At 47.5% G+C, this 17352-nt stretch overlaps 2 protein-coding genes across 5 annotated transcripts in view; one reads left to right on the top strand and one right to left on the bottom strand.

The window, feature by feature from the left end:
* Window positions 1–33: 33 nt before the first annotated feature.
* Eif2b2 (eukaryotic translation initiation factor 2B subunit beta) lies at window positions 34–5778 on the top strand. The gene is made up of 8 exons (XM_004624866.3): window positions 34–259; window positions 370–490; window positions 626–774; window positions 2251–2414; window positions 3044–3139; window positions 3588–3725; window positions 4520–4586; window positions 5616–5778. The coding sequence occupies exons 1-8, from the start codon at window positions 97–99 to the stop codon at window positions 5771–5773; spliced, it is 1056 nt and encodes a 351-aa protein (XP_004624923.1). The 5' UTR covers window positions 34–96; the 3' UTR covers window positions 5774–5778.
* Window positions 5779–6356: 578 nt separating this feature from the next.
* Window positions 6357–17352, bottom strand: part of Mlh3 (mutL homolog 3) — a 46165-nt gene continuing 35169 nt past the window's right edge. For 3 of the 4 annotated variants that reach the window (XM_004624967.2, XM_023703691.1, XM_023703718.1), the window contains one exon: window positions 15763–16376. In XM_004624967.2, the coding sequence (XP_004625024.1) occupies window positions 16254–16376 (123 nt within the window). In that variant the 3' untranslated portion in view covers window positions 15763–16253. Of the gene's footprint in view, window positions 6379–15762; window positions 16377–17352 lie in introns of those variants that run through there. The other variant, XR_002818582.1, reaches the window with a different exon arrangement.

Below are 17352 nucleotides of genomic sequence, written 5' to 3' on the forward strand. Positions count from 1 at the left end.
CGCACGCCTCCGCCGGCGGAAGTGACCCGCCGCTGCCCCGGAAGCGCAGCGCGCCGTCGTCCGGCGGCGGTGCCCGGCCTGCAGGCTGCGGTCGAGATGCCCGGGGCCGCGGCGAGAGGCTCGGAGCTGTCCGAGGCGATCGAGAGTTTCGTGGAGACCCTGAAGCGGGGCGGCGGGCAGCGGCGCTCCGAGCACATGGCCCGGGAGACCCTGGGCCTGCTGCGCCGGATCATCACGGGCCACCGCTGGAGCACGGCTGGTGGGCGCCCCGGCCGGCGCGCGTCGCGTGCCCCTCGTGGCCGACCCGAGGCTCGCGTTGCCCGGGACTCGGCGCGCGCCGGCCCGCTCACCCGCTCTCTCCGGCTTTAGGGGAACTGATGGAGTTGATGCGCAGGGAGGGCAGGAGGATGGCGGCCGCGCAGCCCTCCGAGACCACCGTGGGAAACATGGTGCGGAGAGTGCTCAAGATCATCCGCGAGGAGTACGGCAGGTCTGGCTCCTGGTCGGCCCCGGTTGGACCTAGGGACGCCCTGCGTGTTGCCGGTCGTGTCTGACGCCGCAGTGTCGCCGAGCGACCGACCGCAGCCCCTCCCCACCTCACTCTTCGGTCCTGTCGCCCCCGTAGACTGCATGGACGCAGCGACGAGAGCGACCAGCAGGAGTCCCTGCACAAGCTCCTGACCTCCGGAGGCCTCAGCGAGGATTTCAGCCTACATTATGCTCAGCTGCAGTCCAACATCATTGAAGCGATTAATGAGCTGCTGGTGGAGCTGGGTAAGAGCTGATCGCTGGGTTGGACGGGTTGCAGGCACATGGGCAAACAGAAGCCCTTGGAAGTTGTTTTTCAGCAGGGACGGGTGAAGCAGGTAGCCCGTCTCAGGTAACCTCTATACCTACAGACCCAACTCTCCGTAGACTTTTTGTGTGGGGGGGGGTGGGGGTGGGGGTGGGAATTGAACTCGGGACCTTGTGCTTGTTAGGCCGGCGCTGTGCCGCTGAGTTACCGCCCCAGCCCTCTCCATACTTTTTGTTGTTGTTGTTCTGGTGGTACCAAGGATCAAACTCTGGATTTTGCGCTTGCCAGGCAAGCACTTCTAACGCTGAGCTATCTCCCCAGCCCTCAGTAGACTCTTGGTGGGGTTAGTTTTCATGGTGAAGAAAACCAACTCTACAGCCATACCTTACAGGGCTCCCTTCACTGATGCTGTTTAACTTTTATACACGAGCACATGCTACCTTCATCCTCATTTTTGGGGCCCAAGACACCTGCAGAGACTCTCAGGCACAGAAGCTAGGTCCTGGCTGCTCTCCAGCCACAGCTTTGGGACGCCTCAGGTTTTCTCCTCTCAGGTTGAGGTGCTGTGGCCAACGTGGCGGAGTTGTTGTTTCAGGAGGGGATCTCTGTTTAGTCCACAGGCAGCATTTAGCATTCCCCAGATTGCTGTTTCTACCCTGAATTCACTGTATTCAGGAGCCAATGTAGGGGGCTGGTGGAGTGGTAGGGAGATGGCTGATGAGTGCTGCTGGTGGAAAGGGGCGGAGGTCCTGGGCTGAGAACCTGAGTGGCGGAAGAGCTCAGAGCAGGGGGGCTTTGGGAATTGGGATGTTTCCCTTTAAGCGGATCATCCCAGGACGAAGAGCATGTGGTGACAACATCCCTTTCCGTGCTGCTGTTGTCATGTCTCTCTGCACTGGAGTGTGGCAGCTTGATATTTTCCTTGCAAAACTATTCTTTTTTTTTTTTTTTTTAAAATTTTTTTATAAACAGATAGCAATGAGACAGTTTCAAATCAAATCGGAAGTACAGTTTCAACAAATAATACACTTAATATATTCTTCTTAGTGGTTAATTGCTGTACAAGATGCGGACTTGTGATCCTGTTTACAGACACCATTAGAACAAATCATTCTATTCATTAAGAGAATGCAACTATATATCTATCCCAACCACTTTGAATACACAGATACAAAATGGACATTCATCGGTATACCCCATTTTTTCTAAGTTCCGTTATTGAATATTATAGGTGTGTAAACTCAGCAAAATATTCTAAAAGAGTCCAGTAGCCCATAATAGCATTGGGTCTTCTGTTTAACTGGCAATGTCAGAAATTATTGACCTGAGTCCCCCACAGCTCAACTTAACAGCATGGCTTTATTTCTTATATTTCGACTTCATACTTTTCTACTGGATGGTTAAGACCAAGGTAAAGCAGGACCTGTGCAACAAGAGCAAAACTATTCTTGCAGAAGGTACAACGGAGAACATTGCAGCCCAGGCTCTGGAGCACATCCACTCCAACGAGGTGATCATGACGATTGGGTTTTCGAGAACGGTAGAGGCCTTCCTTAAAGAGGCCGCCCGAAAGAGGAAATTCCATGTCATTGTGGCAGAGTGCGCTCCTTTCTGCCAGGTATGGGGACTGCTTGAGTTGTGAAGAAAGAAGGAAGACAGTAGGGAGGGAGGGATGGAGTCTATGCCAATTTTGAATTGATAGGGAAGACATTGAGACATTAAAGATAAACCATCAAGGGGATTGTCAGTTGTTCATCCAGTGAGCAGCTTAAAGCTCACTGGTTTAAGAAAGATGGGTGGGCTGCTGGGTCTCAGGAGAGAAATGTCAGTTCTTTTCTCAATCAAAATAGAGTATACCTTGAAAATGCAATGAGTAGTGCTTCTGATCTCACTTGGTCCTTAATTAAATAATAGTCTCAACAAAGAAATATGTAAGGATGCAGGATGTTGTAAAATAATGAGCCCGAACCTGTCTTATTAGCTATGCTTGATTATGCAAGCTAGTTTTATTTCTGGTTTTGTGGCCACTCCAGGGCTGCTGTGGAGTAGTATGTATTTATTAGCTTCCCCTGGGCTTTGCTGTACCTCAACACAAAATGCTGATCTTAGCCAGAAAAATGAGTCCTGTGTTGCAGATTGTGTGCTAGCCATGTCTGTGTCCTGGAATCCCCAGATCCAGTCATCTGAGAGCTCCTTTCACAGTCTGCCACTTTCTCTCCCGGCAACAGCCTTTCCCTCCTGTTGCAGGGTCATGAAATGGCTGTCAATTTGTCCAAAGCAGGAATTGAGACAACTGTCATGACTGATGCTGCTATTTTTGCTGTAATGTCAAGAGTCAACAAGGTAGGTGTTTTTGGAGTTAATGTGTGGAGTTCATGAAGATTATACTGAAAAAATACCTATTTCTATCAAAACTATATACTTAGGCTCTTAAAATTTATTACCGAATCCCCCCCCATGCTTATCACTGTCTGTTTAGAGGAATAGGCTTGAAATTTAGCCCTCGCACTGAAGCCTGGCTAAGTTTCACACGCTAGAGATGGGTCGAGGAGTGTGGTCTTGGCAGGTGGTAAACGACATGGTGCTTTGGCTGCTCGGGAGGAACAGCACAGAGCTTCCCAGACAGGGTGAAGTGCAGTCTGGATTGCAGAATCGTGGCCATGTCGTGCTGTCGTCCTTTGCCTGGGGAGACAGGAATGGGTAGTGCTGAGCCTAGGGCCACTTCTCGGGGAGGCCTGAGCACTCAGCCGTCACCCCGCGGGTGCCTCCTGTTTTTCTTCCTGTCACGAAGGTGATCATCGGCACCAAGACCATCCTGGCGAATGGCGCCCTGAGAGCTGTGACAGGAACTCACACTCTGGCACTGGCAGCGAAGCACCACTCCACCCCGCTCATCGTGTGCGCGCCCATGTTCAAGCTTTCCCCACAGGTGGGCCCAACTCTGCCTGCGTGCCGGGCCCGGCTGGCCTGGGGTGAGCCATATGGGTGCAGTGCCAGCACCCTAGTGCCCGCCATTTTGTGAAAATGCAGAGCTGGTTGCAGCGAGGCTCATAGAATCAGCTTTCTGCCTTGTCAGAGGGCCTGGCCTCTGCAGCCTGCATGCAGGCAGTTGCTAAGTGGAGAGCTGTCGCAAGAGATGAGAGCTACTCGCATTGAAAACAACCTATTTATAGGTCGGTGTGTTTTTTTAATTAAGGTGAAATTCATGTAACATACAATTAGCCATCTTACAGTGTACAATTTGGTGGTGTTTAGTACATGCAGTGCATGTGTAACCACCACTTGCTAGCTTCAGAACTGTTTGTCATCCCAGAGAAGCACGCTGTACCCTTTAGTGCCCCCCACTCTGGGCTGCTTGTCTGAGGCCACGATGAAGCTGCTGCCTGGCTCTGTGGATTGGCCACTTTGGAGTATTTTAATATAAAGGAATCATACAATATGTGACTTTTGTGTCTGACTTTTATCATTTTGCAGTTTTCAGGATTCTTCTGTATTATAACATGGGTCAGAATTTCTTTGTAAGGTTGAAAAATATTCCACTGTGTGGGTATGTCAGAGTTTATGCATTTGTTGACAAACATTTGGGTTTGTTCAACCTTTTGGCTTTTGTGAATAATGCATTAAGCATTTGTGTGTAAATTTTCTGTGTGAATGTAGATTTTTAAAATTCTCTTGGGTATGTATGTAGATGGAGAATGTTGGGTATCTTTTCTTCATTTCTAGTTCCCCAATGAAGAAGATTCATTTCACAAGTTTGTGGCTCCTGAAGAAGTCCTCCCTTTTACAGAAGGTGCGTGTGGGTGGTCTTTGTTCTGGTTTTCAGTAGGATTGAACTTAGGTTGTGTTGCTCTAAAATCATACTTCTCATGAGGATGGTTAGCATGAGCAGCTAAGAGGATTCTAGTGCTTGGGGAGCTGCAGTAGGCCATGTTGATTTGTGTTGAGCTTAGTATGTGTTAACTGAGTTGTTGGAGGTCTGTGGGGGCTAGGGTCAGCGAGTATTGACTGGGCTTGGCTTTGTAGACCATAACCAAGTTGGAAAAAAGGACCTGTTTTCAGTTCTGTAGGGAGTCGCATTGATGACTACGCTGCCAAAGGAAGCAGGCTCTGAAGTGTTACTACTTGGAAAACTTGCTGTAGCCTGGACACCCTTGTGTGTTGGGGTCTTTTCCTCTGGCTGATTCTGAAGACAGCAGCTCCACTGCTGCCTCCTCAGCAGTTAGGCCGGCCTCCCAGTGAGGAGGGGCTGGCACCACAGCAGGACAGTGAGCAGAGTGCGTGAGGCTCCCGCAGAGCTTACCTTTTGTTGTAGGTAGCAGAGAAGAGGTCAGGTTCTGGGTAGTTTTAGGAAGAAAACAAGTAAGGGTTATGTGATAGAAAATGGCTAAGTTACTACCTAGAAATGGGGGTCTTACGAGGGGACATTGTGGCTGTCCTGAATGGACAGAACCTGCCGTTGACAGGCCATGGCCCACCATGTGCGTGCTAGGCCCTGGTGCCAAGGCCTGCGATGAGCTTGTGCGCTGCCAGTTGGACCAGGTGGCCCCATGGCTGGACAGTTAACAAGTGTCTTGAAGGGAGTTGTAAATTATGATTAGGATGGGATGCACTGGGGCCAGCTCTTAGACTTACTTGGATTTTATCCAAAGGACTGTGCACAGCATGGCAGGGTCACGATCTGGAGTCACCTAGTTTGTGTCGTGTCTGCTTTCCTTTGGTAGCGAGTACACCTGCGTTGCTGAGGCTGCACCACGTGCTCCTGAGCAGCTGTACCAAGGGCCTCAGCTCGGTCTTTAGCACTTGTGTGATTACCTTGCAGGCGATGTCCTGGAGGAGGTCAGCGTCCACTGCCCTGTGTTCGACTATGTCCCCCCGGAGCTCATCACCCTCTTCATCTCCAACATTGGTGGGAACGCACCTTCCTATGTCTACCGCCTGATGAGTGAGCTCTACCACCCTGACGACCACGTGCTGTGACTGGCACTCACGCTTGGAGCAAGTCTCGGCAGATGAGCTGCAGGGGACTCGAGCCGCAGCTTCAGGGCCTCCCTGCAGCTGATAGTCAACCTGAAGCAGCTGCACACCAGTCCCTGGTACAAGGCTCCTGTCCAGGACTCTTTCTTGCCTTTCAGGGCTTAACAGAGCAGTGGGGCTGAAACTGTTGATTTTGGAGCCTCTTGGTGACCTGGCTGCATCTGTTTCAGGAACCTCAACTTTCTGGTTCACTGGTGTGGTAAGCACCACACAGCTGGGATACAAGTTTTACTCAGAAGTGGCTCCTGCACCGTTTCCTGTGCTGTGCCAATAAAAGCGTCTGCCAAGTTCCTGAGTTTATTTATTGTCCTCAGCTCCCTCTGAGCCAAGGTAGCAGCAGGACCTTTTGTGTGTTCTTCAGGCGCAGGGACCGGGTTTGATCCCCAGGCCCATGGGGCCGGCCCCGCCCCCAGGGTGCGCTGGGACGGCAGTTGAGACTGGGCATGGTGGCGGGCACCTGTAATCCCAGCACTTGGGAGGCTGTAAACAGGAGGATCGCTGTGTGTCTGATCTAGTAATGAGACCCTGAAAACTCTGTAGACCCTTCCCTAAAACAGAAAAAAAAGTAAAATTTAGGGGTGTAAACGAAAGTATTTAATTTTATTTTTTATTTTTTTAAAGTTTATTTATTGTGTGTGTGTGTGTATGTATGGCCAGCTCAGCCCACCAGGGGGCGGGGCTGGCTGGCATGTGGTGCTGGGGGATCGAACCGTGGTCCCTGTGCTTTGCCAAGCTTGTTCCAAGTAGGTGCTTTAGACCACTGAGCCATCTCTCCAGCCCCAAACTTTTTGGTTTTTGTTTTGTTGGTTTTTTTTTTTTTTTTGGTGGAACCAGGAATTGAACTCAGGCCCCTGTGCTTGCCAGGGAAGCGCTTATTCCACTGAGCCATCTCCCCGGCCCCTTAATTTCCTTTTATAATTCATTGGAATTACATCTTGTTCAAGTCCCTGAAGATGATGTTTCTAGGAACTCTGATCACCAGTCACTTAAAAGGACACCCTCCGACCTTGTGGGCACTTGGGAGTCCCTCCAAGTTCCACAGGGGCCTTCTTGTTTCCTGTTCCCCCCCACCCCCTGAACCAGGAATGGAACTCAGGCCCCTGCACTTGCCAGGCAAGTGCTAATTCCACTGAGCCATCTCCCTGACGCCTTGTTTCCTGTTACCAGGACAGTAAACTGGTATAATGTTCTAAAAGGCAACTTGGAACCTGCCCTTTTATAATTTGTACAACCACACAAAGACAAGCTCCTTGTAGCAGTTATGTCACAGCCTAAGTAGCAGTAAGGGAAGCTGAAGCATGACATCTGTACTCTGGAGCACGATGTGTCCAGCGTGATAAGCGTCCAAAGAAAGGTGTGAGAGCAGTTGGGTTGAAAATATTTTGGCTGGCCTGCCCAGAAGTTCATTGAGGCGAGATACTAGTATCTTTTTTTTTGCTCCGAATGCCTTCAGGGCAGGTTTGGCTGGCTTGAGTTGTGGGGATCGAACCACAGCAACCTGAGCCTGACTGCTTTGTTGAAGCAGCCACTTGAAGAACTGAGCTAAGGGGCAGGCCCCCAAAATGGCAGGACTTTTTTTTTTTGGAGACCTGAACATGCCTTCAGGGCATTTCTGGTTTGGCAGGAGTATCTGGGTTTGAACCAGTGCAACTTGAGCCTCACTGCTTTCTTAAGCAGGCACTTAAAGAACCGAACTAAAGGGTGGGCCCCCGTTACTAGTATTTTTAATTCAGGATATTGCATATTAAAAAAAATCCCAATTTCTTGGCTTTTCTTCAAAATTCAGATTTGTTAATTCCTGTTCCACATTTGCAAATGGCAAGAGTTAGCTGCAGTTAGTTAGCACCTGATTCCATTAGATGCACAATCCCTAGAAAAAAATTTTTTTTAAATTTTAGGGCAGGGTTTATAGGGTGTTCAGGGTCTCACTACTAGGTCAGACTCAGTGATCTGGCTGTTTACAGCCTCCCAAGAGCTGGGATTACAGGTGCATGCTAGCACACCCTGGGGGCGGGGGCAGCATAGCAGGCCCAGGGATCAAACCTGGGACCCTGCTTGCAGGCGCTTTAATCCACTGAGCTATTTGGCTGGCCCTGAAAACTAACTTGTAAATGCTGTCTGCTTAAATCTTGTGGACAGCTTCACCGTCACCTCTAAAGAATGGGATTGGGGCTGGGAGATGACTCAGTAGAATAAGTGCCTGCCTGGCAAGCACAAGGTCCTGAGTTTAATCCCTGGTTCTGCCAAAAAGGGGGGGGGGCCTGCCTGCCTGCCTGCCCCTTAGCTCAGTTCTTTAAGAGGCTGCTTCAACAAAGCCATCAGGCTCAGGTTGCTGTGGTTCAATCCCCACAACTCAAGCCAGCCAAACCTGCCCTGAAGGCATTCGGAGCAAAAAAAAAAAAAAAAAAAAAAAAAAGGGGGATAAAGTAAGGTGCGATGGCCTGTGCCCATAATGTCAGCACCCTGGAAAGCTGGAGTAAGATGACTACAGGTTTGGGTCCAATCTGGGGCAATTTAGTGACTTAGTTAGTTGTCTCAAACAACATTTTTCAAAGAGCTGCAGTGTAGCTCAATGCAAAGGCCCTGGGGTCAAGTCCCAATATGAAGGAAAAGGAAGAAGTGTGAGACAGATTTGTAAGGAAGTGATTATATTCTGTTACGAAGTTAGAAAAACTGCAAAACTATACATAGCATGACCCTTAGTCTATTAAGACCAAAAAAAAAAATATATATATATATATATATATATATTTTTTTTTTTTCATATTCATGCATAGGGAATGAACTATTTGGTAGAAAAACACCAGAAGGGCAAGCAGGAGGTCTTAAAGTTCTCATGGTCTGCCCTGCTTAGGAAACTGGCCAAGCAGGGGCCCCAGGGCATACTCACACACGGCCTCCTCCCTGTTACCGCAGCCTCTGGGGAGATGATTCTGCACGTTGGACAAACTCGCAGCCCCGAGGATTTGAAGAGATGTTTGACAGTCACGCTTCACTCAGTTACAAACAGGTCATGAGGCAAAGAAAGGCCTTGCTCCAATCCTGCTGGCAATGGGTCTGTACCTTGGGGTTCACACTGTCTTCATGGGAGAACCAGGACTGAAGCCATGTGACTGAGCCTGGCTCACTGGGGCTTCAGTCTGTCAGTTACTTCGTAAAGCATCTACAACCCCGTGCTGGGGGCCTGGCCCTAGCTCAGGCCTTTAAGTGGCTGCTTCCACAAAGCTGTCAGCCTCAGGTTGCTGGAGTTCGAACCTCACACCTCTCCAGCTGGCCAAAAGAGCCCTGAAGGCATTCGAGGAACAACAAAAAAAAAGCCTTATACCCCGTGCTTTCTCAGTGAAGCAGCTTACGGCTACCACGGGGCTGGGGAGATAGCTCAGTGGAGATAAGTGCTTGCCTGGCAAGCACACTGTCTTGAGTTCAACCCCTGGTACCACAAAAAAAAAAAAAAAAAAAAAAAAATTACATGAGGGAATTAAAAAAAAAAACAAAAAAACCCAGCAGCTCACGGCTACCAATTACAAGCCATTGTCTCCTCTGAAGGCACCAATTCTGACAGCAATTCACTTGGGTCCAGCTGTGTGGGTTTGGAAGAACAGCAGTGAGTCAAGGAATTTAAGTCTGTTCTGGCACCAGATATGCTTTAGAATACTGTCCTGTATGCATCTTTGTCTACGTGTCTAAAGTTAGCACCAACATCCTTCCCAGGCATAACCAACAGAAGAAGGCTGAAGGGGAGTCGCTGGCTGAGTCAGCTCTTCCAGTGGCCTTGAACAAAACAGCAGGAATGTGCACTCTAAGAACCTCAGGTAAGGTTCCACAAGGCCCACTTTTTCCTGTTTGAGGGGCAAGAGGAAAGAGGAAAGGTGACTTGAACAGGGTGATGCAGAACTTCTGTATCAACCTCCTTATCTCTCTCTTGCCTTGTTGACAGGACCCAGGAAAAACTCTTATAGCTTGGAGAGAAGGAACAGAAGTAGGGTTACATGGATGCAAAAAAGTCTTCTTGAAAATAGTAAATGAACTGAGTAGCTAACTGCAGTCTCTAAAGATGCTTTTTCCCACGGTTTCTATCTCCCGAGTTGGGTGGAGGGAAGGAAAGGCACAGTTCTTGGAACTCAAATAAGGAACAGAAATTCCTAATTTAGCCTCAGAAGGGAAGTTTTTGAAAAATACTCTACCAAGAAAAACTTCAGTGAAAAATGATATCTCAGAGAAAGAAAGGCCAGCACACATAAGATTGTAAGCTCCCAGATGTGCCTCAGACCTTCTTGCAGCAGTTGTCAGCATCCGTGCAGGGTGAACCAAGGCTGCCCACCACCAGCCCCCACCTGGGCGCGGCAGGGCAGAGCTACGATGCTCAGCAGGAGGGAGGCCGGCAGGGCACACCTACCGGCCCGTGCTCCGCCTTGGCCATCGGTGCTGCCCAGGCCCGGCCCTGCCCTTTCTGTCTGGCCACAGGGCGCATGATAGAGATCCCGTTCTTGTAGTTCACGGGCTCCAGGCCCTGCTCGGTTCTGCACCAGCCCTGGAGCCACTCAGTGCAGGCCAGGCTGCCTCTCCTCGCTTTCCAACTCTAGTAACTTTTTTTTCCTATCCAGAATTGAACTCAGGGCCTTGTACTTGCCAGGCAGATGCTGAGCTGCTGAGCTGTGTCCCCAGCACATAATCCTGTGGTATAGCTGTTTTCCCCTCTCCTTTCCACAGCCAGCTGGACTTAGTAGTCTGTGTATCTGGGAGTAGCTACCATATCCTATCCTGTTTTCTTCTCCCTGACCAAAGCCACATGCACCTTTATTTCTCAATAAATTTGAAGTTACTGAAAAAGAAACTCAGGAATGGCCATACTTCACATCTCCTCTCAAGTTTTGCTCTGAAGTTACTAACACCTCTACCAATCAGAGTCTAATAAGGTTGAAGCACTACGTTTACAAACTAATACATCCTTAATAAATTAAAAATACATTATATGGGGCTGGTGATATAGCCCAGCGGTCTAAAGCGCCTGGTTAGGCCAGCTTAGGCAAGCGCAGGGACCGCAATTTGATCCCTGGTAACACATGCCATTCCAACTCTGTCCCCAGGGCAGGCTGAGCTGGCCACACACAAAGAAACATTATATGGGGCAGCAGAAGTAACAGTGGGACATATGTGCCATTTGTGCCTACTGCTTTACTAGGAAAGGGAGGCCAGCTATCCAGGAGGACCTATGATACACTAACACAGTGTGTGCAGTAAGATTCAGGGTACAGGCCAGCCTCTGCCACAAACACACACAGAAAAAAATAGTATATACAAAGTCACGGGCCAGGGAAATGGCTAGTGAAGTAAGTGCTTCCCTGGCTTTAGGGCCAGGGAGATGGCTCAGTGGAATAAGTGCTTCCCTGGCAAGCACAAGGGCCTGAGTTCAATCCCCGGTTCCACAACAAACAAACAAACAAACAAAAAAATCCCTCACAAATATACAGAAATTCCCAGTAAGTGCTAGTTACTTATCTTTGTTACTGAAGTCAGAAAACTTGAGTATCACTCTTGGCTTTATTGCTTATTTACTGTATGATCTTAAATCACTTAATATTCTTAGTTTCACCTTTGTAAAATGGGAATAATACCTTTTCTTATGTGCTGTCAGAAAAATTGAAATGAAGTGCTGGGGATGTATGTCAGTGCTAGACTATTGACCTAGCATGTGTGAGAGTTTAGGTTCCATCCAGTACTAAAAAAAATTCAAATAACACAAGGTATATATGGTAAGTTATTTTATAAAGCTGAAAATTGCTGGGCGTGGTGGTATATGCCTGTGATCCAAGCACTGAGGCTGAGACAGGAGGATGGTAAGGCTGAGCCCAGATGGGACAACTTATCAGAACTGTGTCTCAAAATATTTTTAAAATGGGTACATTTCTTCAATTCCCAGTAGTGAAGAAAAACCAGAAAAAAATGGCTATCTTGAAGAAATCAACTAATAAATGCTGGAGGAGCTGCGGAGAAAAAGGGACCCTTCTCCACTGTTCGTGGGCATATAGGCTGGTACAACCACTATGGAAATCAGTGTGGACACTCCTCAGAAAACTAGGTCTGGAAATCCCATTTAATTCAGCTACTCCCTTTCTGCGTATTTTCCCAAAAGAACTAAAGACATCATACCACAGCACCCATGTTTACAGCAACACAATGTGTCATAGCCAAATCTTGGAAACAACCCAAATGCCCATTACCTGGGGAATGGATGAAAAAGATATGGTATTGTTATACAATGGAGTATTACTCGGCTATAAAGACAAACTTGAGGCCTTTATAGGTAAATGCATGCAACTAGAGGCTATACTCATAAGTGAAACAAATCAGACCCACATGTGTAAATATTGGTATTGTCTCCCTAGTGCAAGAACCTGAATAAAATCTGCAAAGTATAATACATACAGTGAAATGGAAAGAAACAACATAAGGACTAAACAACAAAGATGAGGGAAAGGAGAAACGGAAGGGGGAATAATCATGCAAGTATATATACAGGATGGCTGAGTTGACTGTACTAATAATGTCCATCAGTTTTTTGAAAATATCAGTTAATGTTTAGAATTTTCACTTTGACTAAGTCTATGCTGATATCTGCGATCTGAGCAACTACACTGAGGACAGCAATGTGTAATACAAAGACCATGGTTGAGGGCTGGCCAGATAGCTCAGCACCTGCTTAGGCAGAGCACAGCGGCTGGGGTTCAATCTCAGGTGTGCCGGGCCAGCCCTGCCCGTGGGGCATGCTGAGAAGGCGATTGAGACTGGGTGCGGTAGCATGCGCCTGTAATCCCAGCACTCGGGAGGCTGCAGAATATGAGTCCAATCTATTCTGCAGACCTTGTACTAAATTTAAAACACACAAACAAAAATACACAGTTGTTCTTCTAAATATGAACCATTTCTAATGTCTTATCAATTATTATTATACTCCTTATAAAATAATTTTTTTAATCAGTCTTTTTTTTTTTGGCAGAACCGGGTATTAAACTCAAGCCCTTGCACTTCCCAAAGAAGCATTTATTCCACTGACCCTTTTCTCCGGCCCCAAAATAATTTTTGAATTTATTTATTTATTTATTTATTTATGTGTGTGTATGTGTTTTTGTGGCCAGCTCAGCCCACCAGGGGGCGGGGCTGGCTGGCATGTGGTGCTGGGGGATTGAACTGCGGTCCCTGGGCTTTGCTAAGCTTGTTCTAAGTAGGTGCTTTAGACCACTGAGCCATCTCGCCAGCCCTAATTTTTGTAAAAAGTAAAAAATACAAGAAAAAAATTAAGGTATATTGAAAGCAAGTGGTGAATTGTCAACTATTCATCCAATCTTGCATACATATATCTGTTAATCTGAGCAACAGATTTGACAATAAAAATATATAATATAAGGGCCGGGGAGATGGCTCAGTGGAATAAGCGCTTCCCTGGCAAGTGCAAGGGCCTGAGTTCAATCCCCGGTTCCACAAAAAAAAAAAAAAAAAAAAAAAAAAAAAAAAAAAATATATATATATATATATATATAACCATTGTTTTGTTGTGGCTGGCTCAGCCCACCCTGGGGTGCAGCTGGCGCAGCATGTGGTGCCAGGCATAGAACTGTGGTCCCTGAGCACTTGCCTAAGCTTGCTTAAGCAGGCGCTTTAGACTGCTGAGCTATCTTGCTGGCCCGTAACAACCATTGTTAATTTGCTATTCTTGATTTGAAAATCTGTAACATTTGTATTGTTGTATGTCACTCTGTTTCTGTCTTTGTTTCTGCTATTTTTCCTTTTGTTTTTATTTTTACTCTTTAAAATGAAAATAAAGGGCTGGGGAGATGGCTCAGTGGAATAAATGCTTCGCTGGCAAGTGCAAGGGCCTGACTTCAATCCCTGGTTCCACAAATATAAATAAGTAAGTAAGTAAGTAAATGAAATAAAATAAATAATTTTAAATGAAAGAAAAATTTAAAGTACCATATTACTGTATTGATTTCAATAATTCCTATTATCTGTTAGAACAGTGAATGTAACTTTGAATGTACTTTGTTCTTACACTTGTTAAAAGCTCTAACTAGCTTTTTTCATCATCCGGTTCCAGGCACTTGGTCACCGCGGTTTACAGTGCAGTTACGGCCAAGTCCAAGAATCACACCACGCACAACCAGTCCCCAAAATGGCACAGAAATGGCATCAAGAAACCTCGGTCACAGAGATACGAATCTCTGAAGGGGGCAGATCCCAAGTTCTTTAGGAACATGTGTTTTGCCAAGAAGCACAACAAGAAGGGCTTCAAGAAGATGCAAGCAAACAGTGCCAAGGCCGTGAGTGCACGCACCGAGGCTATCAAGGCCCTCGTCAAGCCCAAGGAGGTCAAGCCCAAGATCATCCCAAAGAGAGTAAACCGCAGGCTCGCTCGACTTGCCTATATTGCCCACCCCAAGCTTGGGAAGCATATCCGTGCCCGCATTGCCAAGGGTCGCAGGGCTTGCCGGCCAAAGGCCCAGGCTCCAGCCAAGCCTGAGGCTCCAGCTTCTGCTCCAGCCCAGGCTCCCAAAGGTGCCCAGGCCCCTATGAAGGCTCCTCAGTAAAAGCCTCTTACTGCTGAGGTGAAAACAGAAGGACTAGGGTGCCCTCTGTGGGGGACTGGTGTCCTCCTGTGCTCTTTGTACAAATAAACCTGAGGCAGGAAAAAAAGAAAGCTCTAACTAGCAATAAAAGTAATTTATCAGATATTTTTGGCTAATAGGCTGCTTTATGCTGATGCAGGCTACTGAATTTATAAATTATTAAAATAGCGTTACTATATTGCTTGAGTCAGGCTAGGCAGAAACACCAGTTATATAATTCACAGAGAACTTTCTAATCATCTGTGGTTCTCAGAAAAACATTGTAGACTAAGATTGCAAATAGCAAAACCTTTTTGTAAACCCACCCCATCATTCTAATAAGAGGTCTAGTAAAAAAAAGAACAAACCCGGGGGCCGTGGAGATAGCTCAGTTGAATAAGTGCTTGCCTGGCAAGTGCAAGGGCCTAGGTCCAATCCCCAGCTCCCCCCACCAAACAAACAAACAAACAAACAAACAAACAAAACAAAAAATACCACCCTGGGATTTGGTGTGGTCTAAAAGATTTTCCAAATTTCTGGAACAGGTTTCTTTAACGCAGCTCCTGAGAACAAGAGTAAGGTCCCAGCCAGCCTCCCTGGGCCTTGTGCAGCCCTGGAAATACCCTCCTCTCTGCGTCACAGCTCCCAGTGGATGAAAACTCTCCTCAGGGACCTGGCAGGAGAAGCCACTCGGCAGCAGCAGGGCTCAGCACCTGCCCGAGGCCCGCGCTCGGGCAGGCAGTGCTTTCATTGCTAAGAGTCAGCCCGGGGCCGCTGGCAGACGCGTTCTTCCGTGTACACAGCTGCTTCCTGGACCAAGACAGGAGGGAACGCACTTCAGTAACATAACAGCCCATGTAAGCAGGCTGCTCGAGCAACACGGAAGCGGACGTGGTCACGGCAGCATCCTCCCAACTGTGCAGCGCCTTCCGACTGGACAATGCACACTGCTGTTGTTATAACAAACACTGCCAAAAACAAAACAAAACACTGGCAGCTGTTCACTCTATTCCTAGTCAGCTGGGTACTATTATGCACACTTAAGTCATCTGAAAAGGTAAGACACAGATTAAGAGTGGCACGGCGGGCATTTGCAGGCATTTCAGGCTTGGGTGGGCCCAGGTCGAATCATAAGGCTTTTATAGCTATTACGTTCAGTAATAGAATCAGGACACAATTTGAAAAAAAAAAAAAAAAAGCAGTAGAATATTGTATCTGGCTAGGCTGAAAGATTAAATGCTGCCCTTTTGATCAGATAAAAACTTTCATATAAACACTTCAGAAAGTACAAAAATCATATTTTTAAAAAGAAGTTCATGGTATATTTACTGGTTTGGGATATTCAGAATATAAACATTAGCCTATTACGGTTTTAAAAACCAATAAAATAAACCAACACCTCCCTCTCCAGGAACTGGGCAATTCCTCAGTCTTACCTCTGTGGGGATCTTGGACCCGGGGGAAGGAGGCGGCAGGAGGGAAGCACAGCCCAGGGAAAGCACGGCAGCTCCAGGGCTCCCACCAGCTCAGTCACACAATCACCAAAGTGTCCCAAGGCACAGCTCTCAAACACAGGCCAACCCGTCATTACATGTTATCACTAAAGAAGTTACAAAAGGCAGGTATTTCATGGCGAGCTCTCGTGTGCAGAGCTGTCTTCAGGCTTCTCAGGGAGAGGGAACATCTGCTCCAGAAAGCCAACAAGCGAGGACCTGCTCCAGGCAGCCACAGTGCCTTGGCCGCTGCTGCTCGGGCTCTCTGCTCAGGGTACAAGCAGCACCCTAGTGCCTCAGGCCCCTCACGGGCCAGCAAGCCTGTCCTCACGACGGCTCACACAGCGCTGTGGACTGCTGCAGGCTCTGCCTCGTACTACAGCCTTCTGCTTTTCCAAAGAGATGCCAAGCCTGGGCCATTTTTCGAAGTTTAGCAATATTAGGTTTAATCTATGGGAAGAAAGAGTAACTCCAATTAGCGATATGAATAGCCAGGTGGTACAAAAGTATTCTCCAAGCGTGGCTCTTTAAATCTGTTTGGACTTCTAATGTCTTTTTCTTTTTTTGGCGGAACCAGGGATTGAACTCCGGCCCTTGTGCTTGCCAGGGAAGCACTGATTCTACTGAGCCATCTCCCCCGCCCCGGACTTCTAATTTCTTGACTGAGAAAAGATTACAGAGTTCTTTAGGATTAGTGGGACTATAAACTTAAAAGACAGGATATCATCTCTTCATCAGTGGAGACAGAACTTTTATTTTATTGCTATTTGAAACAGTTTGTAATAGCATAAAATCAACTGGATGAGTCAGGAAACATTAGTACCTACAAATTCTGGGCAAGAAAAGCCACTATAGTCTAGCAGGAAAGGAAAAAAAAGGTTGTAGGAGTCAGTGATGTGGACACCCCTATTTTGCCTTCATGGTCTATTTCTTTTCTCTGTTTCATTTAAGATCATAACAAGAACAGAAAATGTTCTCAAACAACTCTGGGCCTTACTCCATTACCAGCATCACGGTTCCGAGGCTGCAGAGGAAGCAGGGACATGGCAGAGCGTGGAGCCGCCTCCGAAGCTTGGTCTCCTGCCTGATAACCCTCAAACCACAACTCAAGGCTCCTGGTGATGACTAGATCCACCTAACAGCTCACACACACGATCGAGACACTGGACGTCTGAGCTGTATTTCATCAACACTGAATTTGCTGTGCTTCTACCAGCTTTGTCTGCCTCCAGGAAGAATTTCTGTATCCTAACAAACCTAGAGCCTTCAGGAAACAGATGTGCAGCATACCTCAGTCTGCACACGCGTTAAGGTTAAAAATATAGGGGCTGGAGAGATGGCTCAGTGGTCTGAAGCACCTACTTAGAACAAGCTTGGCAAAGCATCAGGGACCGCGGTTCAATCCCCCAGCACCACATGCCAGCCA

The sequence above is a fragment of the Octodon degus genome, unplaced genomic scaffold (genome assembly GCF_000260255.1).
Source record: "Octodon degus isolate 3935 unplaced genomic scaffold, OctDeg1.0 scaffold00007, whole genome shotgun sequence".
NCBI lineage: Eukaryota > Metazoa > Chordata > Mammalia > Rodentia > Octodontidae > Octodon > Octodon degus.

Coding starts and splice junctions, on each gene's coding strand:
- Eif2b2 (XM_004624866.3), top strand. CDS start 97: ATGCCCGGGGCCGCGGCGAGAGGCTCGGAGCTGTCCGAGGCGATCGAG. Junction 775..2,250: donor TGAGCTGCTGGTGGAGCTGG/GTAAGAGCTGAT, acceptor CTATTCTTGCAG/AAGGTACAACGGAGAACATT. Junction 2,415..3,043: donor AGTGCGCTCCTTTCTGCCAG/GTATGGGGACTG, acceptor CTCCTGTTGCAG/GGTCATGAAATGGCTGTCAA.